This window comes from Bipolaris sorokiniana (assembly GCF_000338995.1).
Source record: "Bipolaris sorokiniana ND90Pr unplaced genomic scaffold COCSAscaffold_22, whole genome shotgun sequence".
NCBI lineage: Eukaryota > Fungi > Ascomycota > Dothideomycetes > Pleosporales > Pleosporaceae > Bipolaris > Bipolaris sorokiniana.
In genome coordinates, this window is record NW_006911916.1 from 63,168 (window position 1) to 87,517 (window position 24,350).

The window sequence follows — 24,350 nt, forward strand, 5'->3', positions numbered from 1 at the left end:
AGATGGTAATTGATTGGTCGGCAAGTAAATATGTATGTACAGTGAATAAAATATAGTCAGAAGAAAAGAAGCCGTGAGGGAGCGAACCCCGGCATAGGCCGAACCACATCATACTGTCTAAAGTCCGTCGCACCGGCACTCTATACAGCTCAGACACACATGGAGAACCATGGGTTGAATGCGACACACCTGCCGTAACGGCAAGTAGTGGGTCCAGTGTGACCCTTACCGCCACAGCGTCCAAATAGCGAGACACTGTTGCTGTTACCGTGGCCATCGCCGTAGCTACCGTCGTAGTTTCCGCTGCCCCTGATGGTTTATTAGCTATGCGAAAGATATAAAGGTTACGGACATGTCTTACTGAGTTGGGGTGGCAATGACGGAGGTTTTAGTGATGAGGGTGGAAACGGTCAAGGTAGGAAAAGGCACTGTGACGTTGTAGACTGGGGTGCTGCTTGCTGTGATAGTGGTAGTTGGTGCCTCAACCGCACCACACTCTGGGAGTTTCTCGAGCTTGCCTTGGGGACCATCGCAGCTCTGCTTGGTGTTGAGCCTCTGGCTCTTGCCGTTACCCTTGTCAACGCCCTGGTAGTCTACGCAGACTTCCTTGGTCTGTCCACATGAGCCGCTGATAGTCGCACTGTCACCAAAGTTGGGGTTGATTCCAACCAAGTCAGAGGTCAATCCAAAGGCCTTGACGTTCTCGACAATGACTTTTCGGGGAGACTTCTTGCTGTTGTTGGTGCAGTCACCGCATGAGCGGTAGAGTTTACCGGCATTGACAATGGTATAGTCGCGGATTGTCACAGTTCCAGGGCCGCTACAATTATGTTAGCAGGCTTCCCATCTGCATTGGTAAAAGGGAACTGACTTGTGCTGAACAACCTTGTCAATAGCATTGGTTGCTCCACCACCGACAATGAGAGCGTCACCAGTGCCAAGGACAGAAATGGCATCTTCACAGACGTCGCGGAACCAGACGTTGGTCAGCGTGCAAGAGCCCAAGCAGTGGACGCCCTCGAGCGCATCGGTACCAATGATAACGTTGGAGATGGAGGCACCGTCTTGCAGGACGAAGACGGCATTCTGGCTGCCAGTGTCGTCGTCCGTGTCACACTTGTGGCCACGGTCAAACTCTTTGTTGCCGAAGTCGACGGAACCTGTGATGACGCTAGCTTCTGGCAACGCAATGACATCGCCGACACGAGTGGGAATGTCCAGAATGTGCGCAGCGGCCATGTTGGCGACGAGCGAGAAAAGAGCGACTTGAGAGATCATGTTGAAAAAAAAGTGGCGAGTTGCCAATCAAACCGACCTCGGGAAAAGGTGCGATGGATTAGAGGGATTGGAATTTGTTTCCCGATTAGGCACAAGATTAGAAGTGAGAAATAAAAACAGTGCAACACGATGGCATAGGAAGAGGTGGGAAGCGTGCTGTCTTTAATGAATACATTTCTAATTTTCTATGCATAAGCGCTCGGGTTGCGAACACATGTGGATACCTACATAAACGGGTGGTGGAGTATGCGAAATTACCGCAGATGGACTTGAGTGTCCAAAGGCCAAGACGACGCCGCTGGGGGCACATTTTCTGCATGGGCGGATCGTTCAAGAAAAACGTGTGATGGTTACTATTGTAGGATAAGTGGCTGGCAGTTGGTAGGGCTAGGCCTTGTGTGGTCGAGTGACTTTCCTCGTCTATATTACACTTAGAAAGACTACGTAGTGACGGAATAATTATCAGATGCCTGCATAGTACGAATTATGTTTTTGAATATTCCACAAAGCACTCTGGGCGAGCGGTAAGGCAAGGTTATTCAAGTGAGTGGGTTTTGCCATGACTGCAAACGGTAGGAGAAAATATCATCTTCGCCACAGATCAGTTCCAAATTTGTCGTTGGATCTCAAAGGGTTTCTTGGCTTCAATTTAACATAGACTTGGCGTCTCGGCCAGACCTTTAGGCCTCGTTTCCGAGTACGGGCGGACAGGTACGAAAACCACGGTCCCCGGAAGGGTCACTACACTGAAAAATGACTTGATGGCTATCACCAATTTATGGAGAGTCGTCATTTCGTCGAGGACCACATCTCATTTAGCACGCTCGCAGACAGATAGCTGCGGGCCTAAGAATGGGGTCTCCTTGTATACGTACATTCTTGCATGCCAATCCGCGTAATTGTCGAATAGCCTTTGCCACGATGCAAAGTGCTTACGCGCCGGGAATGAAATCTCATATCATGTTTGAGACTATTTCTGCAGGCTGTCATGTATGTACTTACATACTTCAGGTTAGGTGCAGGGTAAGGCATGTCGAAGCCAACAGACGAATGAAGACACTCCTAATAGGATGCCGATGAGGGAATGATGTGCAATATGATATGTAGAATAGGCAATGCGGGCCCCGATGTGGTTCTCTTCCTGTGCAGAATCTGTCATGAGAACCGTTCAGGTTTTCCCAGTAGGCCTCGAACTGGCGGTTAGGGCGAGGGCGCGGACATGCGGCGGAGCACGCACAGACGCCCGAAGAGAAGAACATTTTAGCGGGTCGGAATCTTGGCGCCTGGAATAATTTCCAGCAGTTTCAAGTCAACACCAGCGAACCGTCAAGGCCGACACAGACCTCTACGCCGCACCAACATGTCATCAATGCGAAATGCCGTCCAACGGCGCAACCACAAAGAGCGCGCGCAACCCCTCGAGCGAGAGAAATGGGGTCTGCTCGAGAAGCGCAAGGACTACAAGCTGCGCGCTGCAGACCATCGACAGAAGAAGGCCAAGCTCAAGATCCTGAGCCAGAAGGCTCGCGACCGCAATCCCGATGAGTTTTCCTTCAAGATGATGTCGTCCCAGGTGGACAAACATGGCCGCAAGGTGGCAGACCGGGGCAACAAGGCCCTGAGCGTCGACGTGGTTAAGCTGCTGAAAACCCAGGATGCAGGCTACATCCGCACCATGCTCCAGGTCACTCGGAAAGAGCGCGAAGAGCTCGAGAAGAAGTTGGTCATGGAGGAGCAGGGCGAGGTCCGGGCTATGAAGGACGGGGAGGAGGCAAAGCATGGCAAACATAGGGTCTTTGTGGAGAATGAGGAGGAGCAAGAAGAATTCGATCCGGATGCATGGTTTGGGCGTGGCGAGAAAATGCCTAGCCCAGTAGACTCACCGACGTTTGGTGATCTCCAAGATGAGTCGGAGGAGGACGAGGACCAAGCCATACAGCAGCCCAAGACACTGTCCAAGAAGCAAGCAGAGACAGAGGAGCAGGCGCGGCGAGAAGCCAGGAAATTCCGTAAAGACAGGGAGCGCGCGCTAGAAAGGACAGCCTCGAAATTGCAAGGGATCAAGAAACGAGAACGCGAACTGATGGCTGCAGAAGAGGAGCTGGAGCTGCAGCGCGCAAAAATGAACAACACAGTGGGAGGAGTCAATAAGAACGGCGTCAAGTTCAAAGTCCGCGAGCGCAAGCGTTGAAGACACTGCGTTGATTTGGAAACAAACAAAAAAGTAATCAAACATCAAAACTATAGTCTGGCCGGCATCCTCATTGCGCCGTCCAACCGCAGCACCGTTCCATTCAACATGTCATTTCCAATGCATTCCACCACCAATCTGGCAAACTCGTCCGGTTGTCCTGGCCTCTTTGGGAACTCCATGCTGCTCTCCAGGCTCTTCCTGACCTTGTCGCTCATCATGCGCGTCATGGCGCTGTCGAACATGCTGGGCGCTATGGTCACGGCTCTGATACCATACCTTGAGAGATCGCGCGCGAGGGGGAGAGTAAGAGATGCGACTGCTCCCTTGGAGGCTGCGTATGCGACCTGGCCCATTTGGCCGTCAAAAGCAGCGGAGGAAGCAATCATGATGATGACACCGCGGGCGCCGTCGGGGCCTGAAGAAGGTGCAGTGGTCATCTGTGGCAGTGTCTGACGGATCAGATCCAGCGTTCCTCGCAGGTTGATGTTTAGTACGAAATCAATGTTCTCAAGGCTCAACGGCTCATTCTTCTTGTCAATGATTAATCCTGGCATTCCCACACCTGCGCCAGCGACCACGCCTCCAATGTGCTTTCCCGTTTCCTTGACCCAAGCCACTGTTCCTTGTACTGCAGCAGCAATGGCCTGGGTATCCGAGACGTCAGTTTCAAAGAACTTTGCGCGAGAGCCGAGTTCAGAGACGACTTTGGAACCATTTTCGGCATTAAGATCGAGCAGTGAGACGTATGCGCCTTGTTGGTGGAGTGCGCGTGCTGTTGCCAGGCCGAGGCCAGACACGCCGCCGCTTATGAGGAATGTTCGGTTCGCGATCTTCATTTTGTGTTGTTTGACTGCTTTATGCTTGTGTCGAGTGTGTAATGTAGAAGTGTGGGTAGACGAGGTTAATGACTACCAAAGAGAATATGAAATGCGTCGAGTGTAGTGTTGATTTGTGTATGTGAATGTACGTGAGAGGTCTCGTACTGCATGTGAACTGTTTCCCTAGCTGCACTGCCATGTGCCTCGGTTCATCAGCCTCCCCCCATCGGTGCCAAACGTACCCAAAACACCGACACCAGCATGCTCCACTCCGTATCCGCAATTATAATGCCTGCTCCGAATCATACCAATCTCGACTTTGGAATCACGGTATTGCGGAGTGACTACCATCCAAGCCTTGCAACTCCCAGCGCTCAATTCCCCCAACGACGGCTGCTGCAGCACGTAGCAGATTGACCACACACTCGAACACGATACACGCATATCCCCCACCACGCTCGCTTTCCACCCACCACCATCATCGAGGTGACACAGCAACCTAGAAATATAAAGAGAAAGAGACAAGCCATTCCATCCAGCGCCCCCTCTGCGCAACCCCCCTCCACCACCAGAGGCAAAAATGACAGACCGTATGATAGTCGGCAACAACCCGCTCCCCAGCAACCCGACGCCGCTATCCGCCCCGCAAGAACAACAAGTGCGCGACCTGTACTACAAAAACGTGCGAGCCAAATGCGCCCCCGAAATCGAAACTTTTGCCTCATGCGCCCTCGGCCGCACATTTACCATGATCTATGCGTGTCGTGATGCGCGGCTCGCCATGAACAGCTGTATGCTGCAGTATCAGAATCAGGATGAGCTGGACAAGGCGCGGCAGGAGTGGTTTGCGCTTGCGGGGGAAAGGAAAAAGGTAAATATCTTTCTTATATCTATATCTATTCTCCTCCTTCTTTACCATGTTATTATGGTGGGAATGGGGGAGGGAGGACGAGCACAACTGGGGAGTGATTACCAGGTTTAGGATATTATTGTTTCTGACGATGGCAGGCGAGAGAAGAACATCAGAGGAAGCTTGAGGAGGCGCGGACGAAGCATAAGGAATGGTGGAATTTGGATGAGCAAGGGAGGACGGTGGGGAAGAGGGCGGAGCAGGTGAATGAGGCTGGGCTGGCGAGGCGTGAGGAGAACCGTGTGGATGATCGGGGTGTTACGAGGGGAGGGATATATAGAGGGACGTGAATGGGTGTGGATGTGGAGCGGAAAGTAAAAGAAGGAAAAACTCACATTGCCCATTCTTGTACAGGAACAGGACAAAACCCACTTTGTATGATATTGTAACATCATCTTGGAAATTATCCATATATTTCTTTCTTTTTTTTGCTAAATAATGATCGCATGTAGAACTATGCAGGACTGAGCCATTTGAAGCTCTGGTATATATAATGTAGAAAGACCAGGCCCATACCTCTCTACCTCTCTCTCAACGCCATAAAATGCTAAAAGATCCACCGAACGCCTTCTCTTCACTCTTCCCACGACCATCCCCACCGCCAACCTCATTACCTCGAACAACAATTGCCTCGGGATAATTAACTGTTATTCTCCTGGTTGATCCCCATGGCCTCCTCGAACTCGTCATCATCCTGCTCCTCATCCTCCATACCACCCATAGTCGTATCCCCCGCTTCGCCCCCAGCATTCCCATTGACACCGCCTACAGGGCCCCCAAAGCCCGCTCCACTAGCACCCACATCATCATCCATATCGACATCCTCGTTGGTCTCCTCAAGCTCCTCTTCCCACGCGCCCTTGACATCCCATCCCACACCCGTAAAACAGTACCGCTCGGGCGGCAGGCGAATTCCAAACTCGCGGTCGACACGGGGTAGCGCAATGCGGTTCCGCTCGAGCGCCACCTCGCTCATGAATTCCTTGCCCAGCGTACCTTGGAAGGTGCTTGCAGCCCGCGCTCCGACTGCCGTGCGCAGTGCATTCAGCGACACGCCGTCTTCGCCCGACTCGGCGTTGGGACCGCTGCGTTTCTTCGACGCCGACGTCGTGGGTAACGGTGGCTCGTATGACAACGCGTCGGAGAGGATGGACGAGGTGTATCGGTAGGCAAAGTCGAGGAGCTGTAGCGGCACGCGCTCCGTGTAGGCGTGTACGCCCATGTTGGCTAGAATTAGATGGATGAGGCGTGCGTCGCGGGGGCGCTTGCTGGTTCCATTGTCCTGGAGTGAGCTGGACGGAAAGGCGGCGTTCATGCTGGCTGTTGGGTTTGTTGACGCGCCATTGGATGCTTGCGACGGTTGCGATGCAGGTGGTGGCTGTGTGGGTGGGCTGAGTGTGGGTGCGTTTGCAGTAGCTGGTGGGGTGGAAATGCCATTAGGCACATTTTCTGCGGCTGGCGAAGCCATGGTGCCCGTGACGTAAGGGGGAGACGCGGGGTTGGGTCGTTGGGTTGTTGGTTGCTCGTCTGAAGTCAAAGTGAAGTTGCCCAAGTCGCGCCGTGCTTGGCGTGCAGCATGTAGAATCCGGGGAAGAACGTCACACCAGTGAAGCCTACAAGTGGACAACGAAGTAAGTTCACAATCTTACGATGCGATATGAATTTCATTCCTTTTTGAACGCCATTAGTTTTTTGTTACACTTGTATATCAAACAAGTACTACAAGCTATGCCTTGATATTCTCCTCAGCCATGTCCTCCTCGTCACCGGTAGCCTCACTAGCAATGCTCTCATGCAAGCTCGGTGTCTTGTCCTTCTTGCCAATACGCTTAATAGAGCCCCAAACACTCGCCTTATCTTTTGGAGTACCAATGCTTGGGCTATTTCCTACGCTGTCTGCGCTTTTACCCAACCCAAAAAAGCCGCTAGAGCCTTCCTCTTCAACCTCATCTGGAGTTCCGGGAACATCGCCAGCCTTACTCTTAGAAAAGAGGCCACTCTTCTTTCCAAAGGTAAGAAATTGGTTGGTGCTGCCTTTGCGCGTCAGTTTCTGCATAAAAGACTCTTTGCCTATAGACCCTGCAGTGTCTGATGCAGCGTAAGAAATGCTATGCTCCAGTGACTCGCGTGGAGACGACTCCGATGCATCGGCCGTGGAGATGGAGGGTGTGTCTCGGGACATACGAGAGTCAAGGTGGGGTGAGGTTGCTTCTCGCGAGTCGCCAGCTTCTGACGGCGTATGCTTGTCTTTGCGTGATGCTTTTTCTGCCTTGTCCGCCTTGGCTTTCTTCTCCTTTTCCTCTTTCTTTTCTGCTTTTCCAGCCTTCTTAGCTTCCTTCTCAGCGGCCTTTTCTGCAGCACGTTTAGCCTTCTCAGCCCTATCTTCCTCCGTCTTCTTGCCCAACTGGAACATAGTGAAACTAGCAGCCGCTGGGTTCAGCTGTTTGGGTGGAGTCGGCGGAATAGGTGGTAGGGACGAGGCCGACATCTGACCCGGCATGTGCGACGCAGACGACTGCGGTCGGGTGCCAATTGGTGCTTGTGTAGGTGATCGTGTATTTGAAGGAAAGTCGAGGACATCGTCGTGCATGATGTCCTCATTGATCAAGTTGGCATTGGCCGTATGCTGGATTGATGGCCGCCTAGACCCCAACCGGGACCACGAGGCGGTATTAGTGTTGTTGACACTCCAGTCGACTCCGAGAGGGCTAGACCTAGCACCGAACGCGTCCACATTCCAACCAAAGCGCGTTTGGCTTTCTGTCGAAGGCCGTGGTAATGCCGTGCCTTCTCCAGAATTCGTGGACCCCTGGCGAGGTGACTCTGGCCTCTGGTGCATTCCCAGCATGGAGCGGAGCCACGGATCCTCTCCTTTGGCACTACCAAACATATTGAATGGCCGTTTGCGAGTAGCTACATGCTTGGGACTGCTCGAAGACTCTATGGGTTGCGTCTTGGTGCGTATGAATGCATCGTACCACGAACCTTCTGTGAGACTACCACGGCGGCGTGGAGCGCCGAGGCCATCCAGACCGTGCTCCTGACGTGGCAGAGATTGACTTTGGGATGGCTTGAGGGATCCCAAGGCCGGGCCGTCGTCTGAGAATGTTTTGCCACGTGCTCGATTAAGGCCAAAGAGTCCGCCGAATCGACTGGCTTGAGGGTTAGCTTGGAACGAACTCGAGGCTGAGTGGATGGAGCGTCTGTCGCTATCCATATTGTTGTCGTTGCTCGACTGCATTTGCAGTTCGCCGGCACTATCTCTGGGACTTGCAAATCCAGTGGGGGACTGAGCCCGTGGTGAGGCTGGCAAGCTCGAGTTTTGTGTATAGTGCATTGTGCCAGGCGCGCCCAAGCCGGGTAGAACGTTTCTCATGTTTGGCGAGGGGTTGAGAGAAGGTGCTTGTGGTGGGCCCGGGTCGTCGTAGTCTTCGTCTTCTGTCAAGCCCAAGTCGTCTCCAAACAGACCAGCTGGAAGCAAAGAACCAGCTGTGGGACTCATTGGGGCCCCTCCGGTCAGGCTCTCCATGTCGGTTTGCGAAAAGGATGTGCTGTATGTACGCGGAGGTAATGCCATGCCGTTTACTGGGTTGAAATAGGGAGTTGGGTTTGCGAACGACGGAGAGGCGGTGGTTGGGATGCTGTTGAAAGGGACCGAAGAAGTGTGGACAAAGCCTCCAGTGGCAGCAGAAAGTAGGCCTTCGCGCATGCTAAGCGGTCGTGCCCGCTGGCTGTTCCTCCTCACTGGTCCTGGTCCCATATCCGGAACAGATGGTCCTGAGAAGAGCTGGGGTTGACTTAAACGACGTTGCTGCATGTACCCGAGTCTGTTGACCGCATCTTGGTGAGCTCTCTCTGCTTCTGCATACAGGGCCCAGGCCTGGGCATACTGCTGTTGCAGCAAGCCAAGAGTCATTTTCCATCGGTTGTCCTCTTCCCTTTCTGCGTGATCGGGCCCGTCTGTCGCTTCTGCACCCTCCTGGCCAGCCTCGAGCTTCTTTCTCTCCTCCTCGAGCGCCTTGATGTGGATTCCCTTTTCACGAATGGCATCCTCCAAGACCTTGTTGGCCTGGGTCTCTTCGGCGTATTTATCCTTGAGTTCCTGGATGCGCTTCTCTGAATCCGCTTCGTACTCAACCTGCTCTTGTTTGATCTTCTCTGCAGTTTCACGAAATTCGACCGCTTCGCGAGTCCATTTGGCTACGTCGTCTTTGAGCTTCTTTCTCTCTGCTTCTTTTTGGCGGAAGATTTTTTCTTGATGAGCGCGCTTGGCTTGGGCTGCCGCGTTCTGGCGCTCGAGACTAGCCACTTCCTTGCGCAAGTCGCGACTGGCATCTTCTTTTTCCTTGAGCGCAGCCTTTTTCTCGTCGCGCTTGTCGGCGAGAATAGCCTTTTGGCTGACAAATTCCTGATCCTCATCCTGCATCTGACGCTCCACGTCATCGAGTTCGCGCCGGAGGGCGTCGAGTTTTTCAGTCAATTGGCGGATAGAATCCGAACCTTCTGATTCTTGGGCATTGCGAAGCTGATCTTGCGACGCAGGTGAGGTCCTTCTGCCGACATCTGGGCGGCGCAAGCGAGAGGTGCTGTTGCTGTGTTCGCGGGTCATGGGAGGAGCAGCGACGGCGGTGACGACCTCTGCGAGTGTCTTGTTGGGGCGAATAATTGGGGTCGGAGTGTAGTCATTGTCGTCGGAAGGGGGTACGGCATCCTTGGGCGGATGGGGCGCGTAGTAATCGTCCGAGTCGGCGGGGAGGGTACGGAAGCGGATGGGGACACTGGGGGCCTGGAAGCTGGACGAGTTGAGGGTGACGATGCGGATGGTGTAGTGGCAGTCGGGCAAGAGATTTTCAATAGTAATGGAGGATTCCTGGGGTGAGATATCGCCGACTGGGAGGGGGGGAAGTGGGTTAGAAGGTCGGGTTGGAAGCGGGGCAAAGGGCAACGACGTACTGTCTATGCCGTTGATACGAATGACATATTTGAGGACCGAGGGACGCTGGTCGGGGGGCTTCCAGTGCAGCAGGGCGCCGTCAGCCTTGATGCCGGCGAGGGAGACGATGGGCGCGACGGGGACTTCGAGGCCGAGAACGTGGATCAGCTTGTCAACAGGCTGGGTGAGGACTTGGTATGCGCGAAAGGCGACCCTGGGCGCGAGGTCAACACGAGCGCGTCAGGGAGGGAGTAGCCAAGTGCGTTACGAGGCACTTGTTTATTCAGTCATTGATTGATTGATTGCATGCGTACCAGAACAGGGCCAAGACGACGCAGGCGGTTCGGAGCCATCCAGACGACGAGAACAAGAGGGCCTCCATGTTGTAGTGGGCGACGTCAGGCGGCCAGTGCAGGGCGGCTGCAGGGTCGGAGAACATGATGGCTTGGGCGGCGGCGGCGGCGGGTTTGTTGCTTGTCGGGGCCCAGAGTCGCCGCCTGGGGAAGAGAAAAACGAGAGGTGATGGGGGTGGTTTGTCCGTCTGGGTTGGGAGAGTGAAGTGGCATAATAGTATGGAATATGGCCGAGTGCGGCCGGGGCGACAAGCATTTGGTGCTCGTCTTGGCGTGTCGACAAGCCGCCGCTGCCCTGCAGCCCTGTGGTGCGAGTGGTTTGGCTGTGCACGTGAGTAAAGTACTATACAGTGATGTACCACTACTACTATTAATACAACAATACATTTACATATTGGGTATGTATATATCTAGAGTATAATATCCAGTAGTAGTAGTAGTATATCATGGGACTCTTTCAGACTCGAATATATGCCAAGCCAGGGATGCTCATTCTGATGGCGCACGTGGTCGCTCAGTGACAGCTCCCAACACCCCCCCAAGCACCCAAGCACCCGCTTCTCCATGCTCCAATCCCCATCCCCATCCAAAGCCCATGTCCTCGTAAGCGCATGTGCACTGCACCGCCATGACAGCCATTACAACATCCGGCCATGCAAGATGCAACATGTCCATGGCCACGCCATGGCCTTTGCCATTGCCATTGCCCACCTGATGGCCGTGGGCCCCGCCAGCCTACCAGCCTACCAGCCTGCAAGGCCGGCCGGTGCTGACGTCGCAAAGCCGCCGACTGCCCGTGACATGACGGTATACGGCCATATCGACTCGCACGAGCGCTCTGTCTGGCCGCTCTCCAATCTATCGCATCGCATCGCATCGCATCGCTCCACGCTCCGTCTGCCGCTGCTTCGTCTCCGTCGGCCTGCTCGTCCATGCGCCAGTCCTGTGGCATGTGAAAGCACGCGGCCTCGGATCATTTGCATCATTCCACCCACCTCCACTGTAAAACCCATCTGACGTACATTCCCCGACACTTGCTGCCTCCCACCACGCCTACGCCCACGCCCACGCCCACCCCCTCCCGGCGCAACTGGGGCCCTGCTGCACCCTCTCCCCCTCTCCCCCTCACACACTCTCGCACCCCTTCCTCCATCCACCATGAACTACGTCCGGTCCATCACCGGCAGCGTCTCAAAGGGCTGGAACTCGATCAATCCCGCTACCCTCAGCGGCGCCATCGACACCATCGTCGTCGAGCACGAGGATGGCACGCTCGCATGCTCGCCCTTCCACGTCCGCTTCGGCAAGTACCAGATCTTGCGCCCTTCCGACAAGAAGGTCGAGTTTCGCGTCAATGGCGAGCTGCAGGACTACTCGATGAAGCTCGGCGAGGGCGGCGAGGCCTTTTTTGTCTTCGAGACTTCGCGTAGTATTCCCGCTGAGATGCAGACATCGCCCATTGCCTCGCCCGCCGCCAGCCCCGACCAGAAACCCACCGAGCCCTCCTCGGACCGCCCCTTTGACGAGCCCGAACCCCTTGATCTCGACGAGACGGCCATGGCAAGGAGGAGAGGGCGAATGTCCATGTCGGTGCCCCCTGCCGACTACCTGCACGCAGACGCCGACTACGCTCGCCCAAAGTCGGGAGACTGGTCTGGCTTCCACATGCACAGGGCTAGCACAGACGTGACGGTGCCTTCTGTCAAGGACAGTTTTAGCAAAGCCTTTGATGAATCTCAAGCACATGAGAGGGGGCCACTGCAAATCAGCAAGGAAGACGCGACTGCGTGGAATAGGTCTACGCGCTCAACAAGTCCCCCACCAGTCTCGCCCAGCGAAGCCCTCGCTCGCGCCATCAAGCTGTCCAAGAAGCTCTTCACCTCAAACATCCCTAACAAGGTCACCGAGACTGGCGACTTGGAGCTTGACATGACGGGCTACAAGAGCAGCGAAGAGGACGCATTGCGCGCAGAAGTCATAGCCAGGCGCATCCTCTCCGACGAGCTTGCAGGCGACTATGATATTGGTGCCCTCATCGGCGCCGACGAAAATGGAAATCTGTGGATCTACAGCAGTGAGGAGGCCAAAGCCGCCGCTATGGCAAAGACCTCTGTTAACGTCTTGAACGAGAGTGCCCTCCGCTCAAGTGACGCCCTGTCCGACCCTGGCTACCAGAGCGACAGCGGCCGCAGTGATGACACGGCCCAGTTCCCCCAGATTCGCAGGGATTCGGATAGTGCCCTAGGCATGTCTGCGCCACACTCGCCTGAGTCGCGCAAGAATGAGACCAAGACGTATGCAAAGACGCTGCGCCTGACCAGTGACCAACTCAAAGCCCTCAATCTGAAGCCGGGCGCAAACACCATGAGCTTCACAGTGAATAGATCAAAGTGTGAGGCTTACATGTTTTACTGGAAGCACGACGTGCCCATTGTCATCTCCGACATTGACGGAACAATTACAAAGTCGGATGCCCTTGGCCATGTGCTCAACATGATTGGCCGTGACTGGACTCACCAAGGAGTTGCCAAACTCTACACAGACATTGTAAACAATGGCTACAACATCTTCTACCTGACGAGTCGCTCCGTCGGACAAGCCGATACAACAAGAGCCTACCTCAATGGCGTTGTACAAGACAACTATCGTCTGCCAAAGGGCCCCGTCATCATGAGTCCAGATCGCACAATTGCTGCATTGCGCAGAGAAATCTACTTGCGGAAACCAGAAGTCTTCAAAATGGCCTGCCTCCGAGACATTATGCAGTTGTTCAACAAACCCCCAGGCCAAACCCCCTTCTACGCGGGATTCGGCAACCGATTTACCGATGCTTTGTCCTATCGTTCCGTCAACATCCCATCCACACGCATCTTCACCATCAACTCCAATGCCGAAGTCAGTCTCGATGTCTTGTCTCTGAATTCTTACAAGACTGGGTATGCCAGTATGCGAGAGATTGTCGATCACTTCTTTCCCCCAGTCGGACTGCTCGTTCCAGCAGGTGGCGAAGCCTACACAGACTTCAACTACTGGCGCGATCCACCTCTCGACATTGCCGATTTCACAGACAGCGAAGACGAAGACGACGATGTTGACACGGAAGCGGGTAGCATCCGTAGCGAAGATGAAAGGTCAGATATTGGCGAGGATCTCGAAGGAAGCTACATGTCACGGGATTCGCTCGACGAAACAGGCATGGGCGACTCAATCATGGAGAGTGTTGAAGGTGGGGACTATGCCGAGGGAGAGGAGTATGTTGAGGACGGCCATTATACCGACGATGACGAAGGCACGACCCTGACACACGGAGTGAGTGGTGATGAAGGAGATATTATAGACGGGGCGGCATCGTTGCATGTCAGGGACTCGACGCCTACTTCACGAGCCTTTTCGTAAAGACAAAGTTCATTTTCTGGTCTTGATTGCATAGCATGGCATTGTTTTGGCGTTGGGAAAGGAGACCACTATAGCTCACCATCGAGTGATGAATGCTTCATAGCATGTTTATTTAGTTTCAACACTGTCCATAATTTTAATTCTGAGGATCATCATGACCTGGCCAACAACACGTATGCTTACTTGTAGTTCAAAAAGCCATGGGAATTGACTCTGCAGCACATTGATAAGGGGGTAGAAAAGGGAATTATTGGAAATATTTCAATTCAGCTTCTAAAATGTGACTTATATTCGACGCAGCAAAATTCATCCGTCTCTAATACCCTCTTCCTCCATTTCAAACTCTTCTTCAATCGTGGGCAGCACCTCATATCTGCCCGTCTTGCCTATTCTCTTAAAGCACCTATCCGTATGTAGCAAATGGCCCCTCTTGCGCCGTACGAAACCCGCAAAACATGCCGCACTCGATACAATGGCGCCAGCGCTGATGAAGACGGGAATCTTGAACTGCTGCGGCCGGTAAAAGACCATTGTCGTGGCAAAGGAAACCAGCTCAAACAGATTTTGCAGCGACATTTCGACGGCGGAAAAGGACCCCCGTGTGGCTTCTGGCGTATCTTCTTGCACCAGATACTGCACGCTGAGATCAAACCCCCACAGCCCTAGGCGGGAGAATGCCACGCCGAGAACCAGGACTCCGCCAGCGAGCATGGGCTTGTTGTCTAACCAGAGAAACACGCCGAGGGCCAGCGCAATCGAAATAAGTTGCTCGTTGATGAACCACAGTCCGGCGCGCACAGCGCTGATCCGGCGCGTAAGCCAGGGAGCGACGACTGTGGCGCACAGCTCCAACATAACGGAGCCAAGGCGCATAAGCGAAACGTGGGTACTGGTAAATCCAAGTGATAGCAGGTATGTGGTCATTTGCGACGCGAAGCTCAGAACGGTCAGGTAGAGGAGGGAAAGCGAAAAGGACGCCAAAAAGGCAGGGTTTTGGATATAATTCTTCCACGGCCGCAGGTGGGATGCCACCATGGTTTTAATGACGGGCGGCGTGCGACGACGCGGGGCTGACCCGGAAGTATTATTGCCATGCTGGTGGGACGACTGTCGCATTGGCGTGTCTGCTGTTTCAGAATCACGCTCATGGTTCGGCGGCGGAGGCGGCGCTTTTCCGAGCGCGAGGCCTGGCACCGCTGCGTAGACGGAAGCAATGGCAAAATACTCTACCACGACGCTGATGGCGTTTTGCAAGAATACAATCCAAATGGCCAGTCTGGTCGAGAAGTAGCCCTCAACAAGTCCAATGCCGACGGGTGCAATGAGCTTGCACACGAGATCAATCCGTCGCATCGTGCTGTTCAAATCCTGCCGGTCGATGCTCAGGCTCTCAGACACCACAATGACCCAGTCCCGCTCCACGGAAATGGTGTTTGCAATAAAAGCCAGCTTCTCGACACACGCTAGCATGACACTCCCGACAAACAAGGGATATGTCATGAATCCCTTCTCTTTCCCATGGCCGCCGGCGACCATCAAGACCAGAATGAGGCACGACCCGGCGACTGACAGTCTCTGCCACACGATGCTGTGCCTTACAACATCCAGTCGATTTCTGCAGTCCACCTGATGCCCTATCCAGGACCCCAGGACGGCGGCTGCTCCAGCCCGGAAAAGCGCATAACAGGAAGCGAAGAAGAGGGTTCCGGGGAAAATGGCGGCGAGGAAAATCACCGCGCCAAACTCAAACGTGCGTGCGTTCCATGTCGAGAGTGTATGTGAGACGTAGAGGCGCCACAGTAGCCGTTGCGCATTACCATCTTGACATCCTGTGTCGCTGTGGGCTGTTTCTGGCGCGGGGTAGGCCCTGTGTGGCGACGACGATGGCGATGGCGATGGCGATGGCGATGGGCTCTTCATCATGTTGGATGTGCAGTGTCGTTACACGAACGACCGGTGATTGTGTATCACGGTAGGATAAGGACCGATGACATGCTTTCCCTTAGTCCACGGCCAACAATGAAGAAAGATAAATGGGGGAGAAGGAAAGAGAAGAAGAAGACCACGCGTGATGGTCATGAGACGGGGGTGGCTGGCTGGAAATACGGACGTCTGGGCTTTCCGAAGTCGCGCCCCCTCTCCCGTCTCTCCGTCTCTCTCTTTGCGGATTAATTGATTCAGCCAGGCGAATGTTTCCCCATGTTTAATCACTTGGACCCTTGCACACTTGGGGATCTACTTGCAGCTACAGCTTCCGTTTCACATGATCAAAGGGTCCATGCTACTAGTCCTCTTTTGGCAATTTCCACCAAAGAGCTGCGCGCGCAATACCTAGACCTTTCTTTTCTCTCTCCTTCGTCTCTCCTCGGACAACGCAGTTTGTTGATGATGAGGTCCCGCAACAAACATCTACGTTGTAGTAGACGCTTATCTTGACGTTAGCACAGGCTCTTGAAACGGCCGGTAAACTAGTTATCCGCCATCAAAGTAAAGTGATTCGCCCCCCCCTCTCTTTAGCGAGAATGATCTCATACTCCACACTTCCACACTCGTCAGGCCTGAAGTCTGTGCGTTTGTGCAATGTAGTTCAATATTTCCCCGGGCCGTGGGATTGTGTCATCTATCAAAATACTTGAGTGCACTTATTGATTTTGATTGATCTGCAGATCGGCTGCCACGAACGCGTACGCACACCCATAGGATCACGCACCGACTTCGTTAATTTGACCGAACCAATTATGTCACTCCAAGAATATCCAAAATCCAATTGAGAACTGGCCATGGATCTGGATCAGCTTATTCAAAGCCGCCCGTTTTGCTGGCCATCTTCGAAAAAGTAGCATACACTGCACAGAAGCAAATCGTAGGGTCACGTGATCAACATGTATTCACTCGTTCATGTCACACATGCTCGCATAGTATACTCGGATGATCACCGCTAGAATTACTAGATGGTATCAATTCCACTGCCCAAATCGAAGGCGGTGGGCCTTACACAGACGTTCTGGTCAGAACCTATTGATTTCATTGAGCACCAAAAACACCATTCCCTCTGGGGGATACCATACAGTATGCCATACCCATATACCTCTGCATCTATGCAGCCTAACGGTTCCCCATGTATGCCTGGCTTAAATGTGTAAAGAAATATCTCTTCCGTGCATCACCTTCTGCACTCGACACTGCATTGTGTGGTCCATGTAGATAATGGATTATCGTTATGCGCCCCAAGCCGCGCATGGCATACTGCAAAAACATAGCGAAGATGAGCTCGCAAGCTGTGCTCAAGTTGTTGAAGCATTGAGGCAGGAAATGGATTCCGCAACTCATTTCCTGTAAGTCCTCCTGGCCCAGCATAGTCGTTGGCAAGATCACCTTCCGGCTCTGTCTGCTTGAGACGATCAGATAGACGAGCCAGAAGTTGCTGTATGCGATGGAGTCCGCCGAGGACCATGTGAGCTGCCATTATCTCGGCTTTGGAATCACCGCCTTCTACGTCTAGTGCGCTTCGCTGATGGTCGTTCGTGGCATATGAGTCGCCGGCTCGCTGTGCATCCTTGAGACACTCACGTCGCATTGCTTTGAGATAGAAAGACATGACTTTCGAGGTGCATAGTCCAACAACGAATAGCACGTGGATATCTTGGCTACACTCGCACTCGAGAATGCTATTCATGGCTTCCGACATACTCTCATTGCTGGCAATGATATTGACCAATGATTCGCCTTGCGGCTGGCTGCGCTCGCATCTGCTGTCAAAGGAACAGAAAAGTTCTGGGAATAGCCGGGAGATAACTTCAGTACAGCTTTTGTTGCATGCCGGCCTAGATGAGGATGTATCTTCGGCCTCGTAGCCAGTCGGGTGGGTATCTCCTGCAGTGCCTGGCCATGTCAATGGCAATCCAAGAAACTCAGAGCCTAGGTCGAGAGGAACTGGACCCCTACCTGAATCATCCAAATTGAGAAATTCATCGTTCAGGGTTGTCAAGTCCTGCGATATGTGCAGGGCAAACTCGGCATCGTCTCTGCGCATGAGCGGAACCGATTGGATACAGAGAGCTTTAAAGATCTCGTTGGAACACCATTCTGTCGACCCAGAAATATTGGGAAAGGATTCCAGGGGGGAGAAGTTTTCCGAAACTGCTTGACTATCATTGGGGCCCATTTGACTGACGGTGGTGTTTGGTGTGGTGTCGGATCTGGGAGGAGATAACTGCAAGTCATTGTTTCCAGTGTCGACTTCCCAAGTGTATGAGCTTGATACATCGTTTAGGGTATTCGTGGCAGCTCGGCGCGCTTGTTTGGCTTGTCCGACATATGTAAGCTTTCTTCCAGCACGCCTGGATTGTTGGTAGACACAAGGCGTGCCTCGGCGAGCACAACGCGCGCATGTCGGCTTGTTCTTACTGCATCGAACCTTTGAGTCTGCGCAATTCTGGCAAGACTCTCTGAAAGCTCGTTGCTGCTGTTGTGGTTGCGAAATGGGTGAACGCTGAGAGTCAACAATGTCTCCAATCATGGTTAACAAAGCTAGGAGAAGTGTCAATGTTTAATGCTAGGTCCACCATCTCCTGGTAATCATCATTTTTTCAAAGGATACCTGACATCGAACAGTGCCATTGTTACAGGTCGCAGATAGAACGCAAAATCAGTACGTACGTGAACTCAGCCCCTCAGAAGAAACTCGAGGGGTACATATGACTTCCAATTCTCTACATAGAGTCTATGCAAACAGATATATATCCATGTGGTAAATGTCCCTGACTAGTTTGATCCCAACAATTTAAAGTCCAACTCTACCTTACTTGCACATGACCCTGCAGGTAAGACGGTGGTTCGCGCCGGGGCGCGCCTTGAACACCGATACGTACGCCCCCTTTGCCCCACCAAAATCACTTCAAAGTAAGGTCGCATGGATGCACCACGTAGCTATATCTCTGAGGACCTCTGGTGGAGTAAACAAGATACTATAGAAAAACTCGGTTTCTATCTTATATCGCACTGTTACTCGAAAATCTCGACCTCGCGAAGTCACCTGCCATGCACCCATTTATTTCTCATTCAAGCATGCTGTTTGATTCACGAATATTAATTGCCTGCACCTTCTATGGAAACCTAATGTTATTCTGAAAAATAAATTGATAGCTTGCATTAGATACGAACAGCTCGCCCTGATAACACCTCACAGCAAGAAAGATGAAAAAGTCTAGTCCAAGGAACGCTACGCCAGAAATCTGGAACAGCATCGACCGCAACACGCATATCGACTACAACTTTGAACATACACTTCCTACGGCGTGCATGCCAGCTCTGCTCACTAGACTCAAGATGGAGCATGTTTCCCTTGGTTATACGAATCCTTGGGATTGCACTAACACATGTTGGTGTACAAGGATCTTGCGAGATACATGTGTAAACGGTTTCGCATTACTGGGTGGCCTCGCATTCTCGACTGGAATCATTGTCCCCGCATCGCTTGAGACAGATGGAGCTAGCAAATTACTCGATGAGGTTCACTAGTCTTCGTATAAAGCTGGATTCAGCATGTCAGCATCATCCAAGGATCAAGCTTCACAGACGGCTATCGCGCTAACTCGATCATTTCATAGGATGCATTGCCAAAGACAAAAGCTGTTCGCTTCGTAGTACTATTGGTCCGCTGAATATAGATGAGGTCATGAAATATCTGATGGTGGACGTTAGGGAAGTTGCTGCCACATTATTGTCATTTACCCATACTGATGACCCGCGCACGTCGAGTAAGTATACTGCCCTTGCTATTCTCTCAAATTCAACATGTTCTGTATCCACGGCCGTCCTTCGGAGAATTCCTATTGGTAGTTAGTTAATAAGATGTTACTTCGATCGATGATTCGGCGCGTCCATTGCTGCGGTCGACCCAATGGAGAAAGATAGCCGATCTGTTATGCAGTCATTCTCGTTCTCTTTCTGCAATCCACTCATACACTGACGCTACCATTTCGCGTCAGGTAGCTGATTGCTTTCATACGCATGCTAGAATTCTATAGTATAACAGCGATGCAAACCTACGTAAAAGCCCTGGCAACACCAAGTTCTGCAGCTGAAATGAACTGGCACAAGCACGTAGCTCACATGTCCCACTTCAAACTGTCGCATAGTATATGTACCGCTTGACGTCCTTGAGCTCCGCTGCATAATTGACAAAGCAATACGAAACGTTGGAGCTAGTACTCTCTTTGCCAATCGCGATCCCATACATAAGCGGTGTTCTCTCGAGGTCTTGCACGTTTGAAGATAAGAAGGGCCTTTTTCCAACAAGATTCAGAGCAAAGTTCGGCAGTACTACAAACTTAATGCATGGCGACCTTGACCAGAGTACGAATATTCGTTCGAGACAACTGAATTCGAGAAGAGGATACAAAGCACATATGTGTACTCTGCGAGGCATCCGAGCTGAGAGCGAATTCCTCCCCTAACACTAGAAGGTAACATGTTAGATATTGAAGCCCAATTCAGTATTGAACCCAATTTCTTTTCGACGCACCTATCGCAAAAAAGAAATCTCAAGTCTTTAGTGCCGCAGAAGCTTTCTTGTTATTTTCTCCTTCTCGGACTCCTGCACCAATTCTAGAACCAAAATGAATACCTGTATCTAGCCACTTTAAATAGCCTGTAGAAGCAAACACACCAACTGTTAACAAAATAGCTAACGAGACCTAATAATCCTCAAGACCTTCTGAATCATCGTGGTAGTTAAAACAGATTCGATTTATTCTCATGGGGTTCTTTGAAGAGATCCCTAAGGCAATAGCAGTACCCATTTGACGGAATCGTCAAGGTTCCTTCTCTATCGAACTTCTTCAGCGTAGACTAACATGTTTACTATCGGCTCCTGCGCCTCTTTATCGGCTTTCCAGAGCTTGATCTTGTTGATCCTCTTCTTGCCAAAAACGGCCCGGTATTGAATGAACAAGTATGCAGGACCAGCAGCATGAGAGCTTCCGAGCAAGCCCATAAAGGCCTCAGTAGCTGGCTTCATCGGTGTCTTGGTGGGGTTTTTTCCAGGTGTGAAATCAATGCCAGGCCATAATGGCAGGTCAGCCAGGTCACCACTCTTCCCGACCTTCTCCAAGGCTGTTTCCATAAGGTCTCTCGACTCAGCGTATACCACGTTAGATCGGTAAATGCGCTTGATGTTGCTTCCTGCCACATACTGGTTCCACTGAACTGCCACGATGTCGGTCCATTTTGTATCAGGGAGCATCCATACTGGCACATCTGTAGGCTTTGATACCAAGGGCCCATAGTTTGTACCAGCAATTATGTAGCCATCCTCGCCGTTGACAATGTTGCCCATGACAGCGTCGCTGGGCTATAACAACCAAGTCATGTTGGTCAGTAAAGTAGAAGTAGCATGACTGTGAGCACCTACTTGTCTAACCCTGTCCTGATCGTCCGTCCATAGTTCCTCATGATCCCACTGTGAAGGGAACTCGTTAGCCGTATTTGTCAGACCATCGGCTGCTCCTAGTGACTCGTGCCAATCATTTGATAGCTGTTCAGGAACTTGATCCAATTCTCGCCACCCTGTATTCTTGAGTGTTTCTCGCGTTACAGTTCCGGCTTGCACGTTATCCGAGTTCATCATGCACCAGAGTGCTGTTCTCGTAGTCAGCAGATGGTAAGGAGAAGAATCATTTCTTGTTCGATCCGCTTACTACATTCATGTTATCAGTGAGTGGACTTTTGTAAAAACTGTCAGGAGATGGTCAAAACATGGAACAAAAAGGAAGGAAAGAAAGTTTGCAATGTTTTGGTTTACCTTTTGCCACTCAAAACCTTCCTGTCCCATAATTCCTGGCTGGCTGCACGAGAGACAAGTTCAGGCGAAACATATTCCTGCGGCAGCGAAATGGGCAAGTCATTGAACTTTAGGGGCCCGTCTAAGACACTTCGTTGTTGTACGTCGGATAGCTGTTGATTGTGCACACCGTGAGAGATGTACGACCCAGTGAACACCGCAATGCAGACGGCTACAATAAGAGTCAAGAGACGGTATCGAGGACCATGTCTCCTAGCTTCGGTTGCCCCGGCGCCGTCGAGGATGCCAACAGAAATCATGACGAACAGCTAAAGAAACGATATGAATAGCGACTGAAGAAAGACGCCGACATAGCAGAAGTCGAGGCGTATCGATATATACAAGATTTGCTTGGTTGTCGAGACGAGCTTATGAACCACTCGGTCTGGTAATACATAATCTATCATCCCGAAAAGCGCCCACATGAGTCAATCGTCCACATGGGTAAAGAACGCTCTCCGGGCCATGTTAGCCCCATGATCTTCGTAGCGTCGCAAAGGATCCATGTTTCCGTGTGTGCTAGCAGTAGACCCGAGGGAGACGGCAAGATGAGTGGAGTGATTTCATAGAGATCCAGGGCTAGGCGAATGATAGCTGTGGAATGGGCACATGAACCCTGGCATAAGCTAATATGAGTATACCTCGATGAACAAGGTCGGCTGTGAGCTAACTTCTTTGGGCTGGATGTCTCACGTTTCCGTTCGCTAGGTGCATCCACCGGGCCTACTTTCGTGTTTATTCGCGTTTGCCATGCTGATATTGCATTGAATCCTTCTGTGGAGTTCCAACAGCTCTACAATAGTCATGTAACACTTGTGGACCGTGAACGTTCTATATTGGGTAATGATCCCATCCGGAGCCAAGAAGACGGATCCAGGATGGACCCAAGTTCAAGGATCTGCCTAAACTTTCATATTGCAACTTTTCTCCAAATTTTTCTCCACTAAATCCGCCCCAACGGGCCGAACCGAATTGTCCAGAAAACTTCTAAAACCCCATATTCCCTAGTGGATGCGGACATCGGTCTTTTCTCGCCATTGCCAAGCTGTCCAATTGGTACATGCATGAACCATGTCCTCTATCACGAATGCTTACTATCAATAATATCCACCCTTGAGTTCTCTTACTTATCTCATTCGCTGGTTCAAATCAAATGATTGATCATCTCTTTATGTTACCTATCTGAATCTCGTACCAACCACACCAGGCCTTAATCTCGGCGGATAAACGGCTCGACTATTGATTCTACATACCCTAAGGCAGATCCTCCTCAGATAAGATACTAAACCATCGAAAAGAGTAAGCTAAATGGTTCCTGGTGAACGGCTTGCGTGATAGGTCCCTCATGCCTAAGTCGGCCATGCGTTTGTTGTCCCATATGGCGAACCCATATTTGCGCCAGGGGTGAAAAGGAAGCCCCAACAGAGGCGGTCGCCCATCGAGCCATTGATCGCTGGACATGACGGAATGAAAATGGTATGAAGTTTGCGTTTTGTCGAGGTTTTCTGGGCCCTGATGGAAGGTGTCCTCGTTACGCTCGAATGAGGGTAGCTCGGTACAACAACACCTTGACACTGTCCCTTCAATCAAATGTATTGTTGGCAAACCATAAGTGTTTTCGTAGATAGTTTCCACCAAAGTAATAGTCCCAGAAGTGACTGCGTCGAAAAAGTCGCAGGCAGTTAAGATCTGCTCCCGCTCAAAGTTAAACACGTTGTAAAAATCATCCAGGCTGCTCTTGGACAACACATCAACTTCTTGTCTTGGCCAATAGGTACCTAGGCGGCCCTTATTACCAGCACCTTGGAGCTCCAGGAACAATTGCAGTCGCCAGAATGCTTTGATCATCCGCTGCTCCTCCACCCACGAAGGCGAGCCTGTATACTGTGGAACATAATCTTTACGGCTCTCGGCCCTTTCAAATCTTTCCCGAGATGTACGGCCAGCTCCATTCTTAATCAGCGTAGAGGGCCGCAGCTCCATTGTTCTTCGTATCAGATGTTCCAGGCATGCATAGGACCAGGTATGAACATTTTCGGCGCTCGCAAGTAGACATCGTACCGCCGTGGCGGCCCTGTCCACTCTTGAGGAGCGCATGTCGTCTGTAACCACAGGCGAGTCAATTTTAGCCACATCTTGAGCCTCGAACAGGGATGCTGGAAAGCGCGAAAACCGAGCTTTGAGAACCGCGCCTATCAGCCGACGAGTCTCCAGAGGAACGGTAACGTCTAAGACTACCTCCACAATTTCGAGCGGATATATGTCGAGTACTCTGCCTAGGGCCGGCGACGCATGGGCTAAGTTCCGTAGTGAAAAGAGGTCCGGTGATAGTTTAAGGATCTTGATCCTGAGCTCTACGGGAAGTCTGCCGAACGCGTCTCCTTCAGTATTCGTTGCCATGGTCGCTTGTAGTGCTCTCGGTGGGACTTTCGATTTGAGTGTCTGGAGAGAAGATGGAGTCACGGACTCAATAGAGATAGTGGTATTTATGCAGTAGACATAACCGAGAACACGTTACGACGCTAGCAGAGGGATTTCCGTTAGCCGAACCATGGTTCACGAGAGAAGTGCACATATGAATACTCGAACTCAAAGCATACATGTAAATGCGTAAATACTGTAATT

General features: G+C 51.9%; 12 protein-coding genes across 12 annotated transcripts; 4 read left to right on the forward strand and 8 right to left on the reverse strand.

Annotated features, from left to right (window-relative positions):
* Positions 1-357: 357 nt before the first annotated feature.
* COCSADRAFT_104236 (polysaccharide lyase family 3 protein) lies at positions 358-1,278 on the reverse strand (the record flags this gene model as incomplete). The annotated part of the gene is made up of 2 exons (XM_007707842.1): positions 358-820; positions 872-1,278. 2 exons carry the CDS (start codon positions 1,276-1,278, stop codon positions 358-360), a joined length of 870 nt encoding a protein of 289 aa, XP_007706032.1.
* A 1,308-nt stretch (positions 1,279-2,586) lies between these two features.
* Positions 2,587-3,494, forward strand: COCSADRAFT_280890 (uncharacterized protein). The gene has a single exon (XM_007707843.1). It carries the CDS (start codon positions 2,639-2,641, stop codon positions 3,467-3,469), a length of 831 nt encoding a protein of 276 aa, XP_007706033.1. The 5' UTR covers positions 2,587-2,638; the 3' UTR covers positions 3,470-3,494.
* Positions 3,495-4,457, reverse strand: COCSADRAFT_280891 (uncharacterized protein). Its single transcript, XM_007707844.1, has one exon. It carries the CDS (start codon positions 4,306-4,308, stop codon positions 3,520-3,522), a length of 789 nt encoding a protein of 262 aa, XP_007706034.1. The 5' UTR covers positions 4,309-4,457; the 3' UTR covers positions 3,495-3,519.
* Positions 4,458-4,789: 332 nt separating this feature from the next.
* Positions 4,790-5,665, forward strand: COCSADRAFT_280894 (uncharacterized protein). Its single transcript, XM_007707845.1, has 2 exons — positions 4,790-5,161; positions 5,299-5,665. The coding sequence occupies exons 1-2, from the start codon at positions 4,871-4,873 to the stop codon at positions 5,488-5,490; spliced, it is 483 nt and encodes a 160-aa protein (XP_007706035.1). The 5' UTR covers positions 4,790-4,870; the 3' UTR covers positions 5,491-5,665.
* Positions 5,666-6,041: 376 nt separating this feature from the next.
* On the reverse strand, positions 6,042-6,668 carry COCSADRAFT_54721 (uncharacterized protein; the record flags this gene model as incomplete). The annotated part of the gene is made up of 1 exon (XM_007707827.1): positions 6,042-6,668. A coding segment is annotated over one exon (627 nt), but the record flags the coding sequence as incomplete, so codon positions are not given.
* A 177-nt stretch (positions 6,669-6,845) lies between these two features.
* Positions 6,846-10,693, reverse strand: COCSADRAFT_42038 (uncharacterized protein). The gene is made up of 3 exons (XM_007707822.1): positions 10,448-10,693; positions 10,154-10,347; positions 6,846-10,090 (listed from the first exon to the last, which is right to left on the reverse strand). The coding sequence occupies exons 1-3, from the start codon at positions 10,513-10,515 to the stop codon at positions 6,927-6,929; spliced, it is 3,426 nt and encodes a 1,141-aa protein (XP_007706012.1). The 5' UTR covers positions 10,516-10,693; the 3' UTR covers positions 6,846-6,926.
* An 848-nt stretch (positions 10,694-11,541) lies between these two features.
* On the forward strand, positions 11,542-14,035 carry COCSADRAFT_280921 (uncharacterized protein). Its single transcript, XM_007707846.1, has one exon. The coding sequence runs from the start codon at positions 11,645-11,647 to the stop codon at positions 13,880-13,882; it is 2,238 nt and encodes a 745-aa protein (XP_007706036.1). The 5' UTR covers positions 11,542-11,644; the 3' UTR covers positions 13,883-14,035.
* A 110-nt stretch (positions 14,036-14,145) lies between these two features.
* Positions 14,146-16,036, reverse strand: COCSADRAFT_42040 (uncharacterized protein). The gene has a single exon (XM_007707823.1). The coding sequence runs from the start codon at positions 15,803-15,805 to the stop codon at positions 14,189-14,191; it is 1,617 nt and encodes a 538-aa protein (XP_007706013.1). The 5' UTR covers positions 15,806-16,036; the 3' UTR covers positions 14,146-14,188.
* A 977-nt stretch (positions 16,037-17,013) lies between these two features.
* COCSADRAFT_176763 (uncharacterized protein) lies at positions 17,014-18,401 on the reverse strand (the record flags this gene model as incomplete). The annotated part of the gene is made up of 2 exons (XM_007707847.1): positions 17,014-17,064; positions 17,130-18,401. The coding sequence occupies 2 exons, from the start codon at positions 18,399-18,401 to the stop codon at positions 17,014-17,016; spliced, it is 1,323 nt and encodes a 440-aa protein (XP_007706037.1).
* Positions 18,402-19,078: 677 nt separating this feature from the next.
* Positions 19,079-19,402, forward strand: COCSADRAFT_31689 (uncharacterized protein; the record flags this gene model as incomplete). Its single annotated transcript, XM_007707815.1, has 1 exon — positions 19,079-19,402. One exon carries the CDS (start codon positions 19,079-19,081, stop codon positions 19,400-19,402), a length of 324 nt encoding a protein of 107 aa, XP_007706005.1.
* Positions 19,403-20,711: 1,309 nt separating this feature from the next.
* Positions 20,712-21,509, reverse strand: COCSADRAFT_104241 (uncharacterized protein; the record flags this gene model as incomplete). Its single annotated transcript, XM_007707848.1, has 2 exons — positions 20,712-21,236; positions 21,297-21,509. The coding sequence occupies 2 exons, from the start codon at positions 21,507-21,509 to the stop codon at positions 20,712-20,714; spliced, it is 738 nt and encodes a 245-aa protein (XP_007706038.1).
* Positions 21,510-22,625: 1,116 nt separating this feature from the next.
* COCSADRAFT_351130 (uncharacterized protein) lies at positions 22,626-24,164 on the reverse strand. Its single transcript, XM_007707849.1, has one exon. The coding sequence runs from the start codon at positions 24,123-24,125 to the stop codon at positions 22,980-22,982; it is 1,146 nt and encodes a 381-aa protein (XP_007706039.1). The 5' UTR covers positions 24,126-24,164; the 3' UTR covers positions 22,626-22,979.
* Positions 24,165-24,350: the final 186 nt, after the last annotated feature.

Coding starts and splice junctions, on each gene's coding strand:
- COCSADRAFT_280890 (XM_007707843.1), top strand. CDS start 2,639: ATGTCATCAATGCGAAATGCCGTCCAACGGCGCAACCACAAAGAGCGC.
- COCSADRAFT_280891 (XM_007707844.1), bottom strand. CDS start 4,308: ATGAAGATCGCGAACCGAACATTCCTCATAAGCGGCGGCGTGTCTGGC.
- COCSADRAFT_280894 (XM_007707845.1), top strand. CDS start 4,871: ATGACAGACCGTATGATAGTCGGCAACAACCCGCTCCCCAGCAACCCG. Junction 5,162..5,298: donor TTGCGGGGGAAAGGAAAAAG/GTAAATATCTTT, acceptor TGACGATGGCAG/GCGAGAGAAGAACATCAGAG.
- COCSADRAFT_42038 (XM_007707822.1), bottom strand. CDS start 10,515: ATGGAGGCCCTCTTGTTCTCGTCGTCTGGATGGCTCCGAACCGCCTGC. Junction 10,348..10,447: donor GTCGTCTTGGCCCTGTTCTG/GTACGCATGCAA, acceptor CCTCGCGCCCAG/GGTCGCCTTTCGCGCATACC. Junction 10,091..10,153: donor TCGTATCAACGGCATAGACA/GTACGTCGTTGC, acceptor CCCCCCTCCCAG/TCGGCGATATCTCACCCCAG.
- COCSADRAFT_280921 (XM_007707846.1), top strand. CDS start 11,645: ATGAACTACGTCCGGTCCATCACCGGCAGCGTCTCAAAGGGCTGGAAC.
- COCSADRAFT_42040 (XM_007707823.1), bottom strand. CDS start 15,805: ATGATGAAGAGCCCATCGCCATCGCCATCGCCATCGCCATCGTCGTCG.
- COCSADRAFT_351130 (XM_007707849.1), bottom strand. CDS start 24,125: ATGGCAACGAATACTGAAGGAGACGCGTTCGGCAGACTTCCCGTAGAG.